Here is a 22,667-nt window from a genome sequence, read left to right as displayed (position 1 = left end):
TGATGGCTGTTCCCTTTGAAGTGCAGGAATATGTATGTGCATTGTGTATAAGACCGCAGAGATCCTGGGGGGGGGGGGAAGACAAATGCATGCAACTCCCACAGCCTCTATCCCAGATTAGGGCCACAGAGCGTTGAGTGACTTAATAATGAATGAACCCCCCCACCCCACTCCCACCCCCACCCCCTACCCTTATGTGGCTACACTAACATGGATGCCTCCACTATACGGCTCCTGACAGAGCACTTCACTCTGCGCCGGCTGAGTGTATGCCAGCAATGTCCTCTATCCTCCTAGAAAGACTCCGGAGACTTGCTGGCCCGGCAGTTGGGACGGCCTGGCATGAAGTTAGGACTGAGTGGAGGAGGGCAGGAGGAGAGGAGAAGGGAGGAAGTTATGGAAGGAGCTATGGGATATAGCTGATGGAAGGAGCTAAGGGAAAGTGCCAAGGGAAGGAGTTGGGGGATGGAGCTGATGGAAGGAGCTAAGGGAAGGTGCTATGGGAAAGAGCCAAGGGTTCCTCTGTGGCTGCACGAAGAAACAACGATAGAGGGAGACACTGGCCGACGGAGAGAGAGCGAGGAGAAAACAAAAACGAGGGTAGAGGAGTGAGAGCCACAGAATGAGAGAGAGAATAAAATGACAAAATAACAGACGAGGAAAGACAATGGAGCGAGGGACAAAAACAAAGCGAGGAGCAGCACAGTGGAACTAATTAGCTAACAGAATCCAAGAGGTGGGGAGGGGTGTGTGTGTGTGTTTGTGTGTACCTGTGGATGGCGGCGAAGAGGTCCTCTGTGGTGCGGGGCCGGGTGGGGGTCACCATGTCCCTGGGAGAGACCCTGTTGGAGGAGGGAGCCGGAGAACCGTTGATGGGGCTGGAGTCAAACACCTCACCTGGTGGAGAGAGAGAAAGAGAGGGAAGTTAGGAAACACATGCAAACACACTAAGAACCCATATACATGAAACACACACACACACACACACACACACACACACACACACACACACACCCCTCTATCCCTTCACAGTAACCTGGACGCGGTGCCACAGACTGCTGCTCCACCCGCTTCTTACGTTCTCTCACTCTCTGTCACTCCCGTTCTTCATCCTCCTTCTCTTCTGCTCTACCTCTTTTCCCTCTCCCTCTCCCGTCTGCAGCTCGACTGCCTGAGCCGCTACGGGCAGCCCGGCATCGCACTCTCCCCTCCCCTCCCCCAATACAACCCTTACCCCCTCCCCATCACTTCTCTTCCCTCACCTCCTCTGATACAGCAGAACTGCCCGCCTCCCCCCTCCCATATCCTCAAACATCTCCCCTGCTCCTCTTACTCAGAGGGCAGGGGGGAGAGAGAGAGAGAGAGAGAGAGAGAGAGAGAGAGAGAGAGAGAGAGAGAGAGAGAGAGAGAGAGAGAGAGAGAGAGAGAGAGAGAGAGAGAGAGAGAGAGAGAGTAGCAGAGGGCAGAGCCAAGGGAGGCGGCGGCGGCAGAAGGGGTGAGAATGACAGTTGGAGAACCGGCAAAGGGAGAAATCAGGATGGGTGGTGGCACAGAGTGACAGAGCGGCGGGAGGGGGGGCCAGAGAAAAAGTCAGAGTGCGGGACGGAAAAAATAAAGAAAAAGAGGGAGGGAGAGGAGGGCGCAGTAGCAGCGCCATCATAGACCCATGCATGCAAAAACTCTGGCATGGACAGAGGGATGAATAAGAGAGGGGGGGGGGGATAAAGGATGACTCCACAGGGCTGCGGCAGAGTGCTGTCCCTTCACAAGGGAGGAAAACATAGGGAAAATGGACAGAAACGACTGAACGTATAAACTGCTTTCTGTCTAAGACTTAATGTCCTTGGAGAGAATTAAATAACTTTCTTAATCAAGGTTGTGTAATTAACTTCCATTGACCAAAAAAGGCCCTTAACTACAAATACAAACTACCCCTAAAATACAAAAGTAAAGCAAATATAGTAATGATAGTAATTATAGTAATAATCAGTCTTGGAACTCGCTGCAGTGTTTTGCTCAAGAAAACCCATCTCCCTACCACTGTTTTGGCTGTGCAATAGAGAAGACATCTGTTAATATCCCTCCTAAAAAAATATAACTGGAACTTTTTCCAATCACATTAGAAACAGCAATTTGTTCAAAGTATCCCCCTCCCAAATCCTCTAGTCTCTTAGAGGAAAAACCTCCCAGCTCTAGCTTTCCAGTTTCCAGGCCTCCTTTTTATCTTCACAGTCTAAATTGCTTTAATATCTCAACATGGGGAGCCAATCACAGGCAAGCTCTGGGGGTGCCATGCTGGCCTCAATAACTGGCTCTTTTGTCCACACCTAAGGAGGGATTTGAGGGAGGGCCACATGCACACACGGCTGAGGCTTGTGGCTTTCTCCACAGCTGCCTCCAGGCTAAGCTGAACCCTTCTAGCTGCACAACCACACCGCAACCGCTACCCTTCCCATCAATGCATCTGCCATTACTGCTTTTCCACTTTTGAAATGTATACACAACCAAAACAATGTCTTCAACGCATACGTTTTGAGACAAAGGTGTGTATGGAGTATTCTATTTTGATATCCTCTACTTACCACTCTCGTCCTCCTTGGAGCTGATGGATCCACTGGTGCTGGTGCCGTCACCTTCCTCTTCATCTTCCTCCTCATCCTGCGTGTCGCCGTTGGCATCTGTCTGACCTGAGGCCGTGGGCTCCTCCTGGGTCTCCAGGGATGGTTCACGGCTTTCTTTAAAAGGCTCAGAGCTCCCCGAAGTCTCTTCCTCCTCTCCCCCCCCCCCCTTCTCCTCTTGGCCCACTTCCTCTGGCTTGCTCTCGCTCACCTTGGTTTCCTCCACTGTATCCCTCTGCGGCCCGTCCACCTGGTCACCGGGGGTGACCTGCTCCGCAATGGGGTGCGAGCTAACTGCCGGGACGATGGCCGAGAGTTTGGGTTTCTTGGAGACGACGGGGGGTTTCTGTTTAAGCGGAGAGCTTTGGGATTTCGTTGAGGGGCCCGAGGGCGCCACCTCTGCTTTCTGCAGCAACTTTTCTTCCTCTTCTATTTTCCCATTTAGGAAAGGATGATAGTGGTCATCAGATCTCCCATTCAGCACATCACTCCCCAAAAGGTCCTGCATGCCACTGCAGTCTGCTGACAGCTCCTCCAACAGCTTTGACACGGGCGAGGGCAGGGTCTCCTGGCAGCTTTCTTCTGGAGTGGAGCTGTTGAGCAGGGTCATCACAGTTGACTGCTCCAAGGACTTGGACTGTTCTTGGTTCTGGGGCTTCAGACCCTGGATAAAGTCAAGCCCTTCCACAGCTTTGGGGTGGTCGTTCTCGCCATTGATCGGCTTATCTGGTCGCTTGACTGAGCGAAGCTGAACACTCTGAAGCGCAAAGGGGGTGATGAGGGGCTTGGACGCCTTGCTGTCCTTGGTCGGGTTTTGGGCTACAGCTGGTACCCCAGGTTTAGGAGCTGGCATCTTAGAAAATGGAGATCTGATTTGTAGGGCAAGTGAAGGGAGGGGTGGAGGTGGAGGGGGTAGGGCAGAGGTGCCCATCGATGGAAGTGGAGGAGGGGGGGGAGGGGGGGGACTGAGGCTCCCATTGAAGGACTGGCTGGGGTGGATAAACATTTCAGGTGATGGAGGGGGAGGGAACTCTGGAGAGGTGGAGCAAGCAGGGGAAAGGGCCGAGGATAACGGTGGAGCTGGTAGAGGAAGAGGAGTCCCCAGGCTGGAGCTTGGGGGGAGAGGAGGAGGGAAAGGTGGAGGCGGGGTGAGTGGGGTGTTGGGGGCCGAGGAGGAGAGTGGCAGGGGTGGCGGGGGACCGGAATTCTTTAGCGAGTCGGAGGTGTTAGAGGAAAGGGAGGTGGAAGAAGAAGAGATGGAGACTGAGGAGAGGAGTGAGGACTTCCTCTCAGGCACTTTGGGCCTGGGACGGCTGCCTGAGGGTGACAAGGACCTGATGAAGGAGGGCACCGGGGTGCCAGCTGTGGGAGTGTTGGACTGACTGGAATAGCCGCTGGAGGGCGAGGTCAGCCTGTGCACCCTGTCTGGTGACGAGGTTGTCTTAGGCTTCACTGCGACCCCTCCCTCCTGGGCCGGTGCTATGGAGGCCTGCCTGCTGCTGGGGCTGTGAATCCCACCTCCATTTCGTAGCTCGCCCAGGTGAGGCTCAGCTGACGTGTTGGCTGTGGAATGAGCCGTGGTGGCCTGTGCTCCTTGGTCACCGTGGTTGCAAGGGTAGTCTATGTAGTAGCCCCAGGACTCTGCGTAGTCCGACCGCAGGCTGCTAGTCTCACTGTGAGCTGGGGTGACGTGGCACAGCGAGTAAACGTTTGTCACGACCCCGTTGTTAGTGTTTGCTGCTAGTGAAACTGCTGAGCTAGCAACGCTGACGCTGCTCTGGCTGCGCGGCCGCAGGACCCAGGGGTCATCATAGTCACTGCAGGGGCTTTGGGAGGGCGACGATGGAGTCACACCCTTTCTGTTACCGCCTCTAAGCCCCAACTGCAGGCTCTGCTGCAGGCTGGCAATAAGACTCTCGTTAAGCACGGCACCATTTGCCTCATTGGCTCCACTGATGGCGCTGACACCCCCGAGGGGCTTCTTCCCAGAGGGCTTGCGTCTGAGGGAATCCGTGCGTGCTGGGGGAAGCGGGGGCTTCTTTGACTTTCGAAGTGAGATGCTGCGAGACAGAGAGCGGTCGCTGTATAGACTGCCCGTGTCCTCCTGGCTGGCTATCTCACGACACTCGTACATGCTGTGTCTAGTGGCACGTCCGGCAGCCGCACCGTGGCCATGGCCGCTGCCATGACTGCGAGAGCGCAGGCCGGAGTCCAGGTGCATGGAGGTGTAGTATCCATCGTTGTCCTGGGAGTAGAGGGAGCTGGAGTCTGTGGTGGTCCTGGAGGAGAGCTCCAGGCTGCTGTAGAGCTGGTTGATTGGCGTGGAGCAGCTTGGGGTCAGGGGGCGTCGGGGCGTCACCACATTCTCCGGCGTATCGTAAATCCACTGTTCCTCAGCCACGGAGCACGGAGGGGTGGGTGCCAGGGTGCTGTGGCTCTGTAGGCTGCTGTCTGAGTGCCCCAATTCGCTAGAGGGTGCTGAAGTGACTGGAACACCTTGTGCCGTATGCATAAATGTGGCAGTGGCTAGGGCTGGGCAGGAGCTGTGGTCTGTGGTGCTGGAAGTGAGGGAGTCAGTGTTGGTGTCGGAGGCAACACTAAACGGCCTTGCTGTGGGAAAGGTTGAGGCGGGGGACTGGGGGCGCTGGCCGGATGTGTGGAGGGCTATGACCTCTGCTGAGCTAGACATGGTTGCGTTAGGGATGAGGGAGGTGGAGTATGCAGCGTGTGGGGACACGACACAAGCTGGACCTCCACCCCACTCGCTGACCTGCGTCCCCCTGACCTCCTGAGATTTAGGCCTGGGCAGGGTACCTTTCCTGGGCATGTTCCTCAAGTGAACAACTGTCTCGTCAACCTGCAGCTTGCCTATCTGTCTCTGGGGAGTGGATTGTTTGTCTGACCTGATGGGGGTGCTGCTGTAGATGGGATCAGCACTGAGGGAAACCCTGGCTCCATGTCGGGGCAGACTGTGGAAGCGGGAAGTGTTTCCGGTCAGGTGGGGCGGCAGGACCAGGATCCCGGAGCCATTGCTACTGGAGACAGATATACTTCCTGTCGAGGAGGAATTGGAAATCCCTGCCATCTGGGCCGCTATTCCCTGTCCCCTCTGTGCCCGGATCCTCCTCATGGATGGGGGGACGATCTTCACCTCCTCCGTCTGGCAGCCAGACTCGCGTGTCTCGGAACGACGAAGGGCTGAATTGACGCTCCCGACTCGGCCGAGGGTGGAGTACTGGCCTGGGATGAACATGGAATGCGGCCGGAGCTCTCCACCGCGTCCTTTTGCTGTTGGGTGGGGAGAGAGAGACAGAAGCAGAGAATAAACACACAATGGATCAGAACACCTCCTATATCTTCCTCCGAGTTCTGTACACCTCTCTGCTTGTCACTTCCTCTGTCATGATGTCTAGCAGGGCCATCCATCAGACTAACGGTGACAAGTGGGAGGCTTGTTAATTTGGTTTCCCATAAGCCTGTCCCACATGCTAATAATGTCTGGTATTCGACATTAATGAGCGATAAAGACAGAGAGAGAGCGATGCGTCCTACAATGCTGTTTGTCTCCGGCTCTGTTTGTGTCTGATGGAAGAGTAAATGGGCCCCGTGGGGTAAGGGACGGCCAGCTGGCCAGGCAGCAAAACAGGCAGGCAAACAACCTATCAATGCACAACGTGAACACACACACAGCAAGTAAATGCAATGTCACATACATCCGTAACCGCGCACGCGCACACACACACATACACAGACACAGACACAGACACACACACACACACACACACACACACACACACACACACACACACACACACACACACACACACACACAACCTACCGGGGCGTAAAGACACAAATCGAAGAAAGAGATGGAAAATAGGAAAGGATTTCTGGTGTGTCTCCCATCTGTGGTGGCTTGCCTGTTGATGCTCATACTCAAAAATAAAAACAACACACTGTCTTCTTTCCTTCCTCTTTCTCTCTTACAAGACTTGATGCACACACACTCACACTCTACCTCTCTTTCTGCTAAAAGCAAGAGTGACAGCTCAGCTGCTGCTGCTGTGTGCGATAGATTAAGCTGCAGGTCTACTTCACTGGCAGCTCTGGTATGGGGGGAGAGAGAGAGAGAGAGAGAGAGAAAGAGCGAGAGAGAGAGCGACATAGAGGGGGGGGACAGGGGCGATGGGGACGTTTACCCAGCACCATTAATCATGACATTCAGAGGCTGCAGCCACTAAAGCTCTGTTCCTGTATCAGCTTCGCCAATCTTATCTCACAACAAATTAAATGACATTTACCCCCTATCCCTCCTCAAATGCTGCAGCACCGCTCTGGCTCAAGCAAGTGATGAAAAAAATAAAATAAAAACAGATGAAATAACACAAGCCCTAAGGCGCTGTCGGAATGACTGCAAATGGACTTTCGCTTAGCGAGCTTAGCTCCAGCAGACTAGGGTTACGTTAAAGGCGACCCTGGAATATCCCCCTGTTTGTTATCTAAACCCCATCTGCTTCCTGGGGGGGTTAAGATTCACAGCCTACAGCAGGTTTTCTAATTATTTGTATGTTGGAGGGGTGCGCTCAGGCTCGGGAATCATCAAAACAACAGCTGTACAGAACAATCCTGGGTGTGACGGTGGGGAAACTTTTACATGTTGCAGTGACTCTTCAGGGGGAAACTGGAGATGTTAAAGTTGCTGAGAGGTCCAAACTAGTGTCAACGAGTGAAAAATGTGGAAAGGGGAGTCGCCAATTGGGATTTGGGTTTTGTTTCTGTCACATATTAGACTTCGGCACATTACTGGTCTTAATACGTCTGGTGCGAAAACCCGAAGGAGTTAGGGGGGGGTTTGGTAAGTATGACGTGAGACACATGTGGTGCCCACATTACCAGGTCGGATGCAGAATTAAAGCTCACTGTCTTCGTGGCCCAACCACACACACACACACACACACACACACACACACACACACACACACACACACACACACACACACACACACACACACACACACACACACACACACACACACACACACACACGGGAAGTTGTATCCTGGGAATTATAAGTTCTTAAGAAGAATGAACACTTCCACTTTGAGCTTCCTTTACATTATGTCACTTTGAAGGGGTACGATCTTAGGAGACTCTTTCCTAACTTTCTTGCTGAGACTGAAGCTAAACACAAAGGAGCCGGTGAGGACAGGTGGGATGAGGATGTGTGTGTCAAAGGGAATGGAAGAAATAACCAGCTGATCAGACACTGATCCCTGTGCCACTGTTCTCCTCCTTCAGCCTCCCTAGTCTGGAAAATCCTCCCTGCCCTGAATAAAGAGGTACAGTGCAGAGCTGTGTAGAAGAAGAGAAGGAGGAGTAGAGGAAGGTGCTGGCACAGATCCACGGACAGTAGAGGGCAGCACTGAGCCCCAGGGTGATCCATACCTAGCTCCTGGTTGATGTTGTCAGGGAGCCCTGATATTGTCTTTCTGCGTTTGACCTTCTTGGGCCGACGGGACACGGTGTCAGTGTTAATGAGGGAGCGTCGGATGCTGGCCTGGCGGTCAAACACTGCCCCTGGTGGCCGGGAGGGCGAGAGCAAGGCAGGCAGACACAGGCGGACAGTACAGTAGCTGGTTAGTGGAAGGAAACAAACTCAAATAAACATGCCAAAAGTGCACTTTTAAAAATATTTTATTATTATTAAACATGCAATGAGAAGGTAGGAAACTAACTTTCTATTGACCACTGCAACCTGCAAGCCTCTTTGGCTAGTGACTTGGCAAAATGGCATAGAACAACGCACGGTCAATTTGTCAGCATTGGGGCAGTAGCAGGAGTTAGTATCCTACCAAAAATGTGAGCGACACACACACACACACATACACACAAGGAAAAAAGTTTGAGATATAGAGGAAATGTTTGTATCACCCACACATGCATGGGGCAGATACCAGGCAAAGCATGCAGGCCAGTAGACACGCACACGCACACACGCACACAGTCTAACTTGCTGTATTTCCTTTTCCCTCTTCCTTCCCATAGCCCTTTTGTCCCCAGTAACCCGATGCCTTTCTCGGCCTCCATCTCTCTCTCTCCAGGAACAGCTCGTCCTCGTAGCCAGCCCACGGGGGCTTTGGAAAATGGAAACTGGGATGAGTGTAGATATTGTCTCACACATCTTTCTGCCTCCGTCTCGTTACAAATGTCAAGGTATGGCGGCTGGAGGTTAGTGACTCCAGCAAAGTGTGTTGACACATCTGTCAGAGTAGTAGTATTTGTGTGTGCTGGTGTGAGTGGCAGACAGCGGGGAAAAGCACGTCATAGTAGTGACGGGACTGCAGCAGCAGTTTGTGTGTGTGTGGAACTGTCAAACGCGGTGCCATTTGATGTACGGTCACTGAAAGGCCCTGACCTTTTGCTGCACTGTCTAACAAATTTCACACGTGTGCACTCGCCCGCTTGCACTCACACACATGCACGGAGGAGGAATGAAGGTCGTCTACCAAGAGGAATGATGGACGAAATTGAGAAGCAGGGTGGGGGTGGAGGCACACTGGACAGACATATGTAGTTTTATCCACTGTGGGACGGTGTGATTGGTGGTTCATTGATGGAGACGTCAACAGCAGGACAGACACAACAGGGAGGACGGGGCGACCTACGATCTCCCCATCGCACTAGAGACAGTTCAACTACCGAGCTTGAAGGTGATGAATGGACTATTGGCTCTTCACCAATATTGACCGTGGATGGTGATTGGCTGCAGCGGCTGCCACTACTGGACATACGAGCGAGGACCCGGTCCTACCTGTGACGTTGATGGGGACGATGTCCATGGGGACGGCCTGGGCCGTCTGCCGCATCTTCTCCTCTGGGGTGGGCAGCGGCACGGCCTTGGTCCACACCACTCGCCCGGTGTCGGCATCCGACTCCTCCCCCAGCCCCTCCCACCCCTGGGGTGTCTGGGACCTCATGGGGAGCTGGGACTTGTCGTCCTCCACCGACGAAGCCTCGGACTACGGGAGATAAACAAGAGGGAGAGGTCAGGCTCAGGGTGTTTATCAGGCATCTCAGAAAAGAAAACAGGTCCCATTTCCTCTGCCCAAATGTTCTCAGGGTGATGCAAATTTGATCATACTTTTAGGCATCGGCTTTAAAGCATCACATGATGATGCACAGACAAACTACTAACTTTTATGTCATTTGTATAATACACCATACTGTGAGTCTTTCAATGTGTGTGTGTGTGTGCATGCGTGTGCATGTGTGTGTGTGTGTGTGTGTGTGTGTATGTGTGCGCGCCCTCATTTATTTCAATCCACTAAACAACTCCAGTCCTGTGTTCAATCTAGGAGCTTTTCAGGTGTACCCTGCATCACACAGACAAACTGGGTTCATTCCATTGCGTTGACCTTTAGAAGCCTGAGGCACTGTAAACATTACTGATGGTCAATCAGAACCGAATGGACACACATACTTAGATGTACACATCCACACAAACAGATATTGGCTGAGAGATGACTGGGCAAGAGAGAGCAGGAGAGAGAGAGAGAAACAGAGAAGGAGTGAGCAAGGGGGGAGGCAAATAAGATCGGTCATGCATTAAAACGGTTTACGGACTTTGAGTTCTCAATCCTGGCGAATGTTTTATCTCGGGCCCAGGGGAGGCGGGCGGTAGCCGAACCTCTTCACCTGGTCTTTAAATAGAGCTATCAGCGCCCAAACACACTCCCTGAGAAGAACACACTTTGACTGTTTGGACGCATGCTGATGCCTTCCCACCAACCTCCAGAACCTCCAGTGATCCACCATCCAAGTTGAGGAAAAATCTGCTTAGTGTTTAAAACCCAGGGTTCAATTTACAAGCCACAGCGCAGGGTTCACCCAGGTTACACTCCTTATTCCACATCAAACAAAATGTAATAACATCCAAACCAAACTTCCAGTCACCTTCAAGTGTCAGTCTGAGCTCTGGGTGCGAATTATCTGGTGGTCTGGAGCTCGGTAAACAATAATCAAGTTAAATTTTCCTCGCCGAGGAGTCATTCGGGCGTTAAAAGTCCTTCCTCTTTGCTTTTAGTTCCACAGCGGCTGAAGCTGAAACCAAGTCTGGAGGTGGAACGCTCGATGATTGCGCCAATTTCAGACACCCGAGCGTCGTGGTGAGAAGAATCCTCTTTGTGTTCTAGCAAAGCAGCTCTGTCCAGCATCTAGGTGGATGCCAACGGAGGCTCACGGGGGAAATAAAGCGTGCTTTGGCGGGCCACGCGCCTTCGCCACGCCACCATTGGGACTCAAACAGGAATCCAGCTTCTTGTTTTGAAGCCGCTGTCAACAGTAGTTATGCTCAAAGAAGGGAATAGAGGAAAGAGAGAGACTGGTGGTGGTAGTGGAGGGTTCAGAGAATGAGATAGTGTGTGAGAGATAGCAAGCGAGAGAAAGCGGGAGGACAAAAGATAGCTCTGAGGGTCGAGGCATGGAATGGTCCAGAGGCCAGTGTGTGTATGTCTGTGTGTGTGTGTGTGTGTGTGTGTGTGTGTGTGGGGAGCGGGAGGTCAGCAGGACAATGGGAGACTCCGCTCAAACACAGAGTGAAAGAGCCCCTTCATGAAGGAAGTCCAACGGCTGACCCCCTCCGGTGTCCCCTCCCATTGACACTCTGGTAATGAGTCCTTCACTACAGTATATTCCGTCTGAAGGCCGGACGAGGTTTTGTGAAGTTGATATTGCTGCGCGATGTGATGATTTGTGAGAAAGACCATTTGTACATTGACTTAACTTTGAAAAAACTAAGTTATGGAGTGCAGATTTTCTCAACTGAAACATAATGAGGCACAGAGTGTTTTCAGTGTGACTTATTTTTTCATGTCTACCATTGCGCGCTCCCTGGAAAAGCAATACACTAAAGGTCCATAAAGAACTCCAGAAAGTTAAGGGAGGAGAGGAAAAAAAATTGAAAAGATGAGATCCGAAGAGGAGGGAGTGAATTGGAAACATGCTGAGAGGAGAGAGGGGAAGAGTAAGGTGCAGATAAGGAGAGAGGAAAGGAGAGGAGAAGAAAGGAGTGTGAAAGACGGGATGCGAAGAGAGAAAGGACACCCGGGAGGGCCGATCCTTTTGCAGATCTGGATTAACTGGATTCTTAGTTGTGGTCGACTGATTGATCGGTCGGCCGATTAATTGTGCTGATATATGCACATTGTGAGATAATCAGCATCGGCCGATGCCTATGCTCACGAGGCCGATGAACAAAAAATGTCTGCAGACTAATGTTGTCAAAAAGATCTATTTTTCTATACATACATACGTATAGATTCTGAATATTTGAAACGGTTTCAATTTCTGCACTATGAATATACTGGTAGCAGCTGCTTCCTCCTCTCACTCACTCGCTGTCTTCACGGTCTCATTTATTTGTTAGGATGTCAGCTCAATAAAAATGGCAAGTGCAGAGCCTCCGCGGAACAAAACAGCAGGAGTACTGTGTGGAAATACTTCGCATTTGAGGCAAAACATAAACCTAACTCAGAGAATTGGAGTGGAGTTTTTTTTCTCCTCCAGACAGCGCTGCACCCTTGCGTTTATTCTGGATTTCTTGTGTTTTTATTTTAGATCTATTTATTTTTGTGTGTTTCCTAACTTGTATGAGACAAATTTTTCAAACACAACTGAGTTAACGGGCCATCCCGTTCCGTCCCGTTACAAACGAAAACCCTGTGTGTTCCCACTGTCCTGTGGCACGTGATACCCTCTCCCTGTTGCTTTCAGTTGCTATGGGACTTAATTTAGTAAGAAGTGGATGTTTTTGTGTAAATACTTCACTGTTAAATAATAAATTCTGCACTTCTGTAACGTAGAGACTCTTTCCTGATGAGACTTTCATATGAGGCCATATATTATAAAATTCTTTATCGTTTAGAATTATTTATTTTTCATCCATAATTTTTTTTTTTTTTATGAAGTTTCGTTTTTTGATAACCTGTGGACATTTATTAAGTTGATACTTTTTTTTTTATTTAAAATGAGTGCACTGCAGAGACAATGCAGACAATTCATTGTTAAGTACATTTTCATTAAAGCTAAGCAATTTTGTGTCTCATTTGTTATTAATATTTAATTGTTGTATTTTATCAGATGCAAAAAACAACAACATGATATTGGCATTACATATTGGCCATCAGCCACCCCGCTCTCTAAATATCGGCACCGGCAATTGGAAAACCCATATCGGTCGACCACTAATTCTTAGATCTGTATCTTGTCACTTTGTCTTTTTCCTCTCCTGCTTTTGCTCTCTCCATCCCTCTCTTCACCGACATCGGGGTGATATTTAATAAACAACAGCCCCACCAAGTGTTGAGGAAAGACAACACAACTCTGCTTGCATGCTCCTGTAGTGCTTGGTTATGGCAACGTTATGATTTCAGTCAATATAAATCAAATATGCGTATATAAAACCACTCTTATTTATTTTCCACATTTTCCTATGACATGACTGATTAAGGCAGGGAGAAATTGAGACAGAAAAGAGTTGAAATGCAAGATCTAATGTGTGGAAAATATGTATTTCCACATTCTACCACTAGAGGGAAGACTGAAACCACCTGGATGGGGCAGGCTTGAGTTAACATGGTGCTGAATCATCACCAGCACTGTAGGTCAGATAAAGGTCTGTAGGACACATGCGCTACTTTATGTCATACCTGGACAGTATAGTGGTTATGCATCTATAGGTACATGTATAACGTAGTATGCGTGCGTGTGCGCAAGTCCGCAGTACCTTCCGGTCATTGTCGTCCTCGTCCGGCAGTCCGCTGGTGCACTGTGCCGGGTCGGAGAAGGTGGGGCCCTGGGAATAGTACTGGGAGCTGCGGAAGCCATCTTTCCTCAGCTTGTCACACTCTGGACGACAGAGGGGAAGACAGATGGGAGGAAGTTCAAATGAGATTGAATTGGAATAAAATTGATTGAAAAATGTATTGATTACGGATTTAAGTCATTTTATCATTTTTTAACTGCTGTATGTACGTATATATTACACAGGAGAAAGCAATGGGTTAAACTATTATCCCTGTACTGGAGCGCTGGGACCATATTAACCAGAGAAGCTGTATGTGCAATACTGCTCCGCTGCGTATGTCAGTGTTTCAAGTTTCACACTTCTTCTCGTCCACCCCCGCTGTGATGCGTGTCAGCGTGTTGCAGGAAAAAAATACAAAAAAACCCCGTCGCAGATAATTGTGTGCGTGTGCGTATCATGACAGGGGGGGGGGGTCCAGTCTGTCACACACAGATGGCGGAACCGCGCCTCCCCACCCTCCGCCCCTCCACCGCATCCTTCTCTCGCTGCATCGCTCTGTCCGTCTCGTCCTCTTGGCGAGTGTGCCAAGATCTGCCACCGACTCTTTTGTCTCCTAATGGCTAATTGCATGGAATTCACCACCACTACAACTGCTCCTCCACTGCCACGACAACTATGTGATGCTCAGACTGAATTAGCTCAACGTGTGCTGAGACCATTTTATCTGAGATATACAGGAGCACAGCAATTTTACAGTTTTAACGCATTCATTTTTTTTGATTACATTTGTATTATATATTATATTGCCATTAGGTTTATTGTACATTATCAATATTTCTCTCTCCTCTTAGTTTCGGCTTTCTGGTTCACCGCTCACTTAATTTCATTAGTTATTGTACATGACTACATTTTTAGGTTTTTATTTTATTTTGTTTGGGGGGGGTCACTTCTATTCTTATTTTTTATTTGGTTGTTTTTTCGTTTCCGTTATTTTTTAGGTTATATTTTGTTCTTTATCATTATATTTCCACATTTTTTACATTATCTACCTATCTATCCATCCATCCATTTATATGAAGTTTACCTAAATAAATTTTGCTTTTCTATTCAAACAAACAATTTTTTATCTCTAATTCTTAGATAATAAACTTGGAGGCATGTTTGTGAGGCTTTTCTTGTGTCTTTTTATGTTGTCTAAATAAAAAATAAAAAATCCTCTTTGCGCTTTGTTTGTCTTGTCTCCTCCTCAACTCAACTGAGTGTGGATGTGCCACTTATGCAGAACGGTAGTTGACGTGGTGTGGATTATGAAGGACTCCCTTTTCATGTTTCTAAATACGAGGCTGTTTCTCCCTGGAGACAAGCGCTGGTGCATGTATAATGCTGTTGGCTAATGGGGCCTAATTGGGTTGGAACAGGTAATTGCTGTAAGAACACGTCGTGGTGCCAGCGGCGTGGAAGAAAAGGGAATTTAGGGAGGCACTCGGGGTGATTACGATGCGGGGATGGTGACAGGGAGCCGGGCTGTGATGATCATTGGCGCTGGCCTGATTGGGCATTTGATGATGGAATAGATTAGCTGTTATGAGCGGAGGGCTGCCCGTTGCCAGGCAGAATGTGAAGGAGGAAAGGAGCGAGGGAGGAGGAGAGGGGAAGGGGTAGAGGACAGGAAAGAAGTTCTGGACTGAATCTTTAAATGGGTAATAGCAGGGGACCTGCTTATGCAATATGCCATGTACATAATGCATGGAGCATGGATAAAGCCAGGTCCAATGTTATTTGCATATAATTCTAGTTTGCTCTTGGGTGGCGTTACGTGAGCTTTAATACATGGAGGACATATTAAATACAGCTTTATTAGCTTCCAAGTACTTTCTGACTTTTCAATTTTTCTGGTGGCCTTAACGCAATATAATTGTTCTCATTTGCATCTCAATTGTCTTTGGGTTTCATTGTGTGTTCATTGCCATGCAGAGGTCCACAGTGACCAGCGGGTGATGTGGGTCGTATTGATCAGAACCGTGTTATTGACCCTGACATCCACACGGTTATGTAACTTGGCTCTGGGTTTGACCTCTACGCACGTTTTTCCAGAACAACACACCGCCTGCCATGAAGCCACAACAACCAGTTGGTGTCAGCCAAGGGCGGTTCATCAACAAATTAGTGAGTGTGTGTGTCTGACTCTGATTGGTGATTGATTGGTGTGGGATGCAGGGCCCATGGGAAACTCGTTTGAAGTTATGTACATGCCTGAATTTGTGCCTCCACCACAGGACTCTGGGCCACAATCACAAAAATGTTCTAAATATTCTCGCAACCTTTGTTCTAGAAAAGAAAAAAAAAACATGAAATGAAATATAAATCAATAGGTACAGGCGTTCTCGCTGGACACCTGTGGCATCAGGCCCTCAGCAGGAACACTGGGACAAAGCTGTGATGACGAAGGCTTGAATGCACTCACCGCTCACCCCCCAGGTGGTGTGTTTGTGTGTGTGTGTGTGTGTATGTCTCGCCAAACAAAAGGAGGTAACACTAGGTGTGTGTGGCTCGTATTCCACTGACAGTTGAAGTAGCCAGACAGGAGCTGTGTCAAACCAACAAGTCAAAAAGGTGTGTGTGTGTGTGTGTGTGTGTGTGTGTGTGTGTGTGTGTGTGTGTGTGTGTGTGTGTGTGTGTGTGTGTGTGTGTGTGTGTGTGTGAGAGAGAGTGGACGTGTTGTGCCTCGAGACACACACTGTAAGTGTCAGGTTACATCCTCTATTGTTCCTCTCTCCCATGGTTGCTTTCTCTCCTATTTCCTCTGGTACATCTACCTACATTTTACAAAGGGTCATAATGACGTTGCTGGCGTAATGTTGTGACCCGACTCGCTGTGTTTGCGCAACAACACTTGGAGGACTCTGCCGTCCATAAACGTGCTGGACGAACACAAGAGTGGGCCGGTGGTTTGGGGTGGGGTTCACAGGGGTGTGTTATGCACCTAAACACACACACACGCTGGACGGGAGGTTTTTAAAGCAGCCCAACACTCTGGAAATGTGGATTATTTTTTTTTTTATAGATTTCAGTAATTTGACACAATGTTATTTGTCATACCTCTCATCCATTGTTGGTAGGAAGAAGTCATGTTTTTTTTTTTTTTACATTTCTTAAGAATCTAAAGTGAATGACACTCTGTGCACTTTTTACCTCGCAGGGCGGTCTTGAGGTTGACCTTGGCCTGGCGGTGGAGGTCCTCTACGCAGGGCGGCCGGCTGCCGGGGAGGAAGACGTTCTCCTGCTGGTGCCAGGGGGCTGTGTAGTGCACTGTCCATTTGCTCTCCTCGTCCAGGTTAGACACCGCTGGAGAAAGAGAGAGAGAAAGAGAGTGAGAGAGAGATTAGGCTGAGAGCCGTCCCGTTTTAAAGAGTACAACATTGCCGAAGGTGGAGAGGAACATCACGCTGGAGATGAACAACCTCCATATTTCTGAACTTTTCCATCGCCTCCGGAAGTATTTTCTCAGCGGAAAGGGTTTGTTTGCACTTCAGGAGGATGCGTGGGAAGGTGTGTAGACAGGGGGTAGTTTGTACCACGGTGCGAGTATTGACGCTAAACTGGCCGACACCCCCCCCCCCCCCCCCCCCCGTCACATCACAACGTGGCCACACTCGGGGGGGGGGGGGCGAGTAGGGGTTACAAATGGAGGGAAAGACAAACTCATGAAAAAAACAAAAAAAAAAAAAAACAAACAAGCTCATGTGTCTTTGCAGAAACACACTGATGCATAGGCAACATTGGCAAGATCCAACTAGAACAAGACAATGTGACAACAATGACTTAGAGGGACATCATGGCTTCCATTCGTTACCTACGAAACCGTGCTTAAACATCACAACTTTTTGCCATCCTTTGCATCTTAATTCTTACCATGTCACTTCAGCTTCCCAGTAATAAGGTAGCATATCAGCTACATATCAGCATAAATGACAAAAACAACTCCCAAATCCTGAGTGGGAAAATTAGAAAACCCCTTGGAGCCTCTCTCTCACTCACTCACTCACTTTTTCCAGCATTGCTACCACTCTGTCAACCATTATTGTCATGTCTGTGATGTGTGAAGACAATAAAATTCACCCCATGGGTCCACCCAATAAGCCAACGTGAATACGATGGTGTAAGAGGCTTACCCAGAGAGCGTATCCAAGCCAGGGTAGGAGAGCGTGGATGAAGGGCAACCTCCATTGAAACTGCTAGAGGGGCTCATCCAGCCCTGTGCGAGTGTGTCCCTGTCCTCCCTGTTCTCCATTTGACCCGTAAAGTACAGGAGGACAGGTCTGCAGGAACCAGGGGAGGAAGTGGGTGGGTCAAGGAAGGGGCCGGATGTGTGTGTGTGGGAGTGGGCTTTTGTGTGTGCGGGGGGAGGGTGACGGGGTAAGGGGTGTCACAGGTGCAAATAGGCAATAGCAGGATGTGTGGGTGTGTCTGTAAGGAGAGAATAGAGTGCTCTGGGGGAGGGGGGGGCAAATGGGCCATCACAGAAAGAGTGTACGACTCCTTTCTAATGGAAGTACATAGTTTTTAACTACCCTTGGATAGTTTTGCATGTCTGTTTGTTGATGCCTGTGTGTTTATGTGCCCCGAGTTGTGCTTAGTGTGTGCGAACAGCCAGGAGCAACGACCACTACTAGCTGCATCTGTCTAAAACATTGGAAGAGCGTGTACTTCTAGACCTTCAGACCTGGTAACTTGTATCCAGATACAGCAGATCCAGATTGTGTCTAGATCCAATTCACATCTAGCTTCAGAATGCATCTCAACATGCGTCTTCGCCGATCTCTTGAGATCAGATTTCGCTTCTCTGCTCAATATGCAAATATCGATATAAAGAGAATATCATGCCAATTTGGTCCATGAACCCCTGACCAACTCGAAATGTGGCCTAAGTGATCGGATCTTGATGGGTGTCTTTGCACCGCAGGAGCTTTTCTTAGAACTTTTGGAGGAACCCTCCCTTTTTTTGTGTCCGCACCGCAGGAACTAGGAATGATCACAGTTCTAAAAATGCTGTGTTGAGGGACTTTTTAGCTTCCACTTCAGGGCAGGGACTAACTGTCACAAGAGGAACCTTCAGTGACCCAAGTGCTCTGTGATTGGTCCAGACGTAAGTCCACCTCCCTCACCCCTGGCTTGATGCCCGTCCGGCGGACTGTCCTCAGTGTGCCCGGTCGAGTCGCATCGCTCCGGTGCGGGGACCAGCCCATCTACTCTTGCTGGAAATAAAAAAATAACCAATGAAAATTGTATTTTTTATTGTAGATATATTTATTTCATTTTCTGAAGTTAATTGAATGAAACAAAAAAATCCTTGTGTGTGTGCGCTTGCCTTAAGAAAGTTGGAGCAAACTTTAAAATTAAGATCTAATATGAGTGAAGGTTCAGCAACTGGATTGCTTATTTCTCGCCTCAAATTTGTTCAGAAACAGATTTTATGTGCACTGATAAAATGAAATCAAGTTTAGTGAAAGACTAAATACAATACAGAACATGGAACTCGTGCCCCACTGGCGTGCCCCACCCCACTGGCCCCACTGGCTTACGTCACTCCACAGTTCCACTGCAGTGCGAATATAACCAGAAAAAAAGCCCTTGTAGGTATTTAGTTATCAGTTGACCTCCCCAGTTCCTAGTTCCCCTCAGGTAGTCCCCAGAACTATTCGGTCCAAAAACACCTAATTCATCCTCATCACATCTTGGATGCATTCACACTTGAATTCAGAGCTGTCCACTTCTATTTGTACCAACCAAGACATTTAAATGCCAGGTATGAGCATGGCCCAAGAAGTTCCGTCTCCGGCCCCCAGTAGTGACTGTGAAGTCTACTTGTGGAATGGGTAGCCGTTAACAGCCTCTCCAAAAGAAACCTTTGTGTTTATTTATAAGCCTTCTCTCTCCGTCTCTCTCCTACAGTTCACGAAAACTACCACACATTTGATCAATTAAGTAAACTTTGTTGCACCCTAAAAAAATGGACTGATAATATTACCACCACCCATTTGGCAACCGGCAGGTTAAAGTCAACAAGTCTAAGTCTAAATCAAGTCTAAGTCAAGTCTAAATGATCTACAAGAGCTTTTTGGAGCCAGGGGGAGAATCAGGCCACATGGCAGGACAGGGCTAGAGCCACTGGACAGTGAAGGACATGTGTGTGTGCCCACATGTCCACACCACGGGAGCAGTCTGCTGGCTACAGAGTGTTAGATGGAGAGTTTGTGTGTGTGCGTGTGTGGCAGAGTGTCCGTGATTGTGGAACCATCTCAGTGCCATACAGATTGCAATGATCGATCAGGGGAAAAGCACAAGGCACCACAAGTATGGGCTGGAGAAGAGCATAAAAGAAAACCCAGACATTCAGATGGTCACTCAATGCTAAGTGCTCTGGTGGAGCGACTCGGAGGCCATTCAAATATGAGGGCAACGCCCAGGTATATAAATATGAATTAGCACCCTTATCTATGAAGCTGCCTATTCCAGCTGTTGAGTAGTATGGGAAATAAATAAAAAACACACCATTCTGCTCCTGGAGCTACACTTCTGCTATTTTCCTCTTTCTTATACCCACCCATCCACAAAAAAGCATACTGACAAAACTGCATAGGTAGCCCCTCCTACACCCCATGGTATTCAATAGGCCTCAGTCAAAGGACGATAGGCAGGCCAAGGACGCCAGGACTAGAGACACAAAACCTGTATTGTCTCCTGCCTGCATCAGGCCTTTCACTGGCACAATAATCCACTAGCCCTTCAAGACACACACACACACACACACACACACACACACACACACACACACACACACACACACACACACACACACACACACACACACACACACACACACACACACACACACACACACACACACACACACACACACACGTGGACTATGGCGCGAAAGTCTCTCATAAACCTCCTAATCCCCACGGCCAGCGCATATTCCGGGACTCGCAATCGCCAAACGCACACAGAGAGGGAAAGCAAACAGATCAATGAAAACTTTGAAAGACACAGGCTTTACAGCTGCACAGGACAAACACACTCCTGCTCATACTGAAACATAGAGCGTGGAATAAATCACACAACGCACACTGTTGCCCATGTACCGACACACCCATGCTTCCAGGGAAGGCGCTCCTCCCGATCAATTTAACTGATTGATGGAGGTATTGGCAATGTGTGCATTAATCCTGAGCTGGACACCTGATTAACCACCAACGAATTGACGACACCATCTGTAAATTTAACACGGGTTACCCAAATCCCTCCAAAACATTCACAAATGAATGTTTCTTTTTCGGGGACCATCCTTGGTTTTCAGGTGGGGTGTGCTACTGGTCAGATAAAGTCCCCTGCTACTAAAGCCCATTCAACAGCAGATACATTACTGACACATTACGTAATGCTCGTAAAAGAGGTGTCTAATATCACGCGAGACTAGGCAACAGAAACAGTTTGGTTTTTAAACTAGCGCTTCGCTCACCATCTCCCCGCTTGGATGGTCTCAGTTCCATCCACTGACAGAGCCTTGGTCCCCGGACGCCATAACCCTAAACCCAAAGTTATTAAATCAGTGGGATCATTCTCAACCTATCCTACACTCGCTGCCTCAGGAGAAGGAACTTTCTCCACCTGTACCAGCATTTTCCCGTAAATTATACTAGGTTGAGAGTGGGAAATTTACGGAACAACTTTTACGGAAGATTTACGGCTTTCAGTGCAAGTGGGAAAGGGGCTTAACAAACTAACAGTAGAAGGTGTGGCCCTATAGCAGAAGGTCCAGAGTGTTGCAGTGCAGGAGCAAGGAGAAAGGTGCAGGCGTGTGCAAGATGTGGGGGGAGTGATTAACAGGCCCGCATTCTCCACGGCCGCATAATGCACGTACACGCGTGTGCACACACACACACTAAGCTACAATAATACACCTGAGATTAGAGTGAACACAAGCTGCTTGCTCTGCATCTTCGTCATACAACCTCATGCCAAAGTCATTGACAAACTCTTGGACAACACTGCCTCGGTTTCTGACAATCTTCTGTAAACCTTGATGTGAAACTACAATTTACAGCCATAAAATAGATCAAATATCTGGGTTGTAATAAACAGCGGGTTTTGCCTGTATTTATAATCTCCATTTATCTGCTATTTTCTCACTGGTCACTGCAGAGGGACAACAGGAGACGATAAACACGGTTCCTTTACAGAAGGTTGTGAGGTTATTTGGACCTGGGCAGTTACTTAGTAACAGGGATCAACAGAAACGCCGTCTGGGGTCCCAGGGGGGAGCCAGCACAGGTGTTCTTCAAACAATTCCCCCAGTGTGCCTGCAGGAAATCCTGAGTTGTATCGACAACTATATAATGCTGTAATTTATAAGAAATCCATCAAAAAACCTGCCATTTCTTGATATAGCGAGTTGGGAATAGTGCCAAAAAAGTACAAAGAGAAGGGAAAAGACAGCAAACTTATTAAACTATAATTGCACATTAATCTACTTAAATTAAGCATGACTAAGAAAAGCATAAAATAAAGAGTGACCGCCCCTTACCTTTTCTTTTGAAGTACTTAATCACAGATTTAAGCGAGGTCCCGATAAACACCATAATTCCTGCTCGTGTGTCTGTGTCCGCTAATAAAATAATTAAAAAGTCCTTTCTAATGGACTGCAGGGAGGACCGGACCAACGAGAGCTGCACTCCTCCACTCACATTCTCCCTCCACGGCAGCTGAGCTCAGAGTGGGTCTGTGCGGCTGCGTGTCCACCACACTCACAATGAGCCTCACTGACTGTCTCTCCTTCTTCCACTACCGCTCCCTCTCTCTAAACACACACATACACACCAGTCAACTGCCCCCTGCACCACCAACCGGCAGCCTGACACACACACACACACACACACACACACACACACACACACACACACACACACACACACACACACACACACACACACACACACACACACACACACACACACACACACACACACAGGATCGCCCCCTCTGTTCCCCCGCACTTTGGTTACCCAGGAGCTCTGTCTGCCTCTCCCCTTTATTTCTCATCATCAATCGCTCTTTCCCCCTCTCTCTTCCTCTCTATCCAGTGTACATTTCCCCTCATTCTGTTTTTCTTCCGCGCTCTCCAGATTATGTCTCGAATCTAAAGGGAATGAGGCAGCTCAGATCTTGGCTCCGGTTCTTGTGCC

General features: G+C 48.9%; 1 protein-coding gene across 1 annotated transcript in view; it reads right to left on the bottom strand.

The window, feature by feature from the left end:
• Positions 1 to 22,667, bottom strand: part of nhsl1b (NHS-like 1b) — a 125,744-nt gene that overhangs the window by 4,670 nt on the left and 98,407 nt on the right. Inside the window, exons 2-7 of the mRNA XM_080022991.1 lie at positions 16,615 to 16,767; positions 13,402 to 13,523; positions 9,430 to 9,637; positions 8,064 to 8,195; positions 2,583 to 5,906; positions 771 to 897 (exon numbers count right to left, since the gene is read on the bottom strand). Of these exons, the coding sequence (XP_079879117.1) occupies positions 771 to 897; positions 2,583 to 5,906; positions 8,064 to 8,195; positions 9,430 to 9,637; positions 13,402 to 13,523; positions 16,615 to 16,767 (4,066 nt within the window). The remainder of the gene's footprint in view (positions 1 to 770; positions 898 to 2,582; positions 5,907 to 8,063; positions 8,196 to 9,429; positions 9,638 to 13,401; positions 13,524 to 16,614; positions 16,768 to 22,667) is intronic.

Source organism: Zeus faber, assembly GCF_960531495.2.
Source record: "Zeus faber genome assembly, chromosome: 2".
NCBI classification, from domain to species: Eukaryota; Metazoa; Chordata; class Actinopteri; order Zeiformes; family Zeidae; genus Zeus; species Zeus faber.
This window is presented reverse-complemented; position numbering and strand designations above follow the sequence as displayed.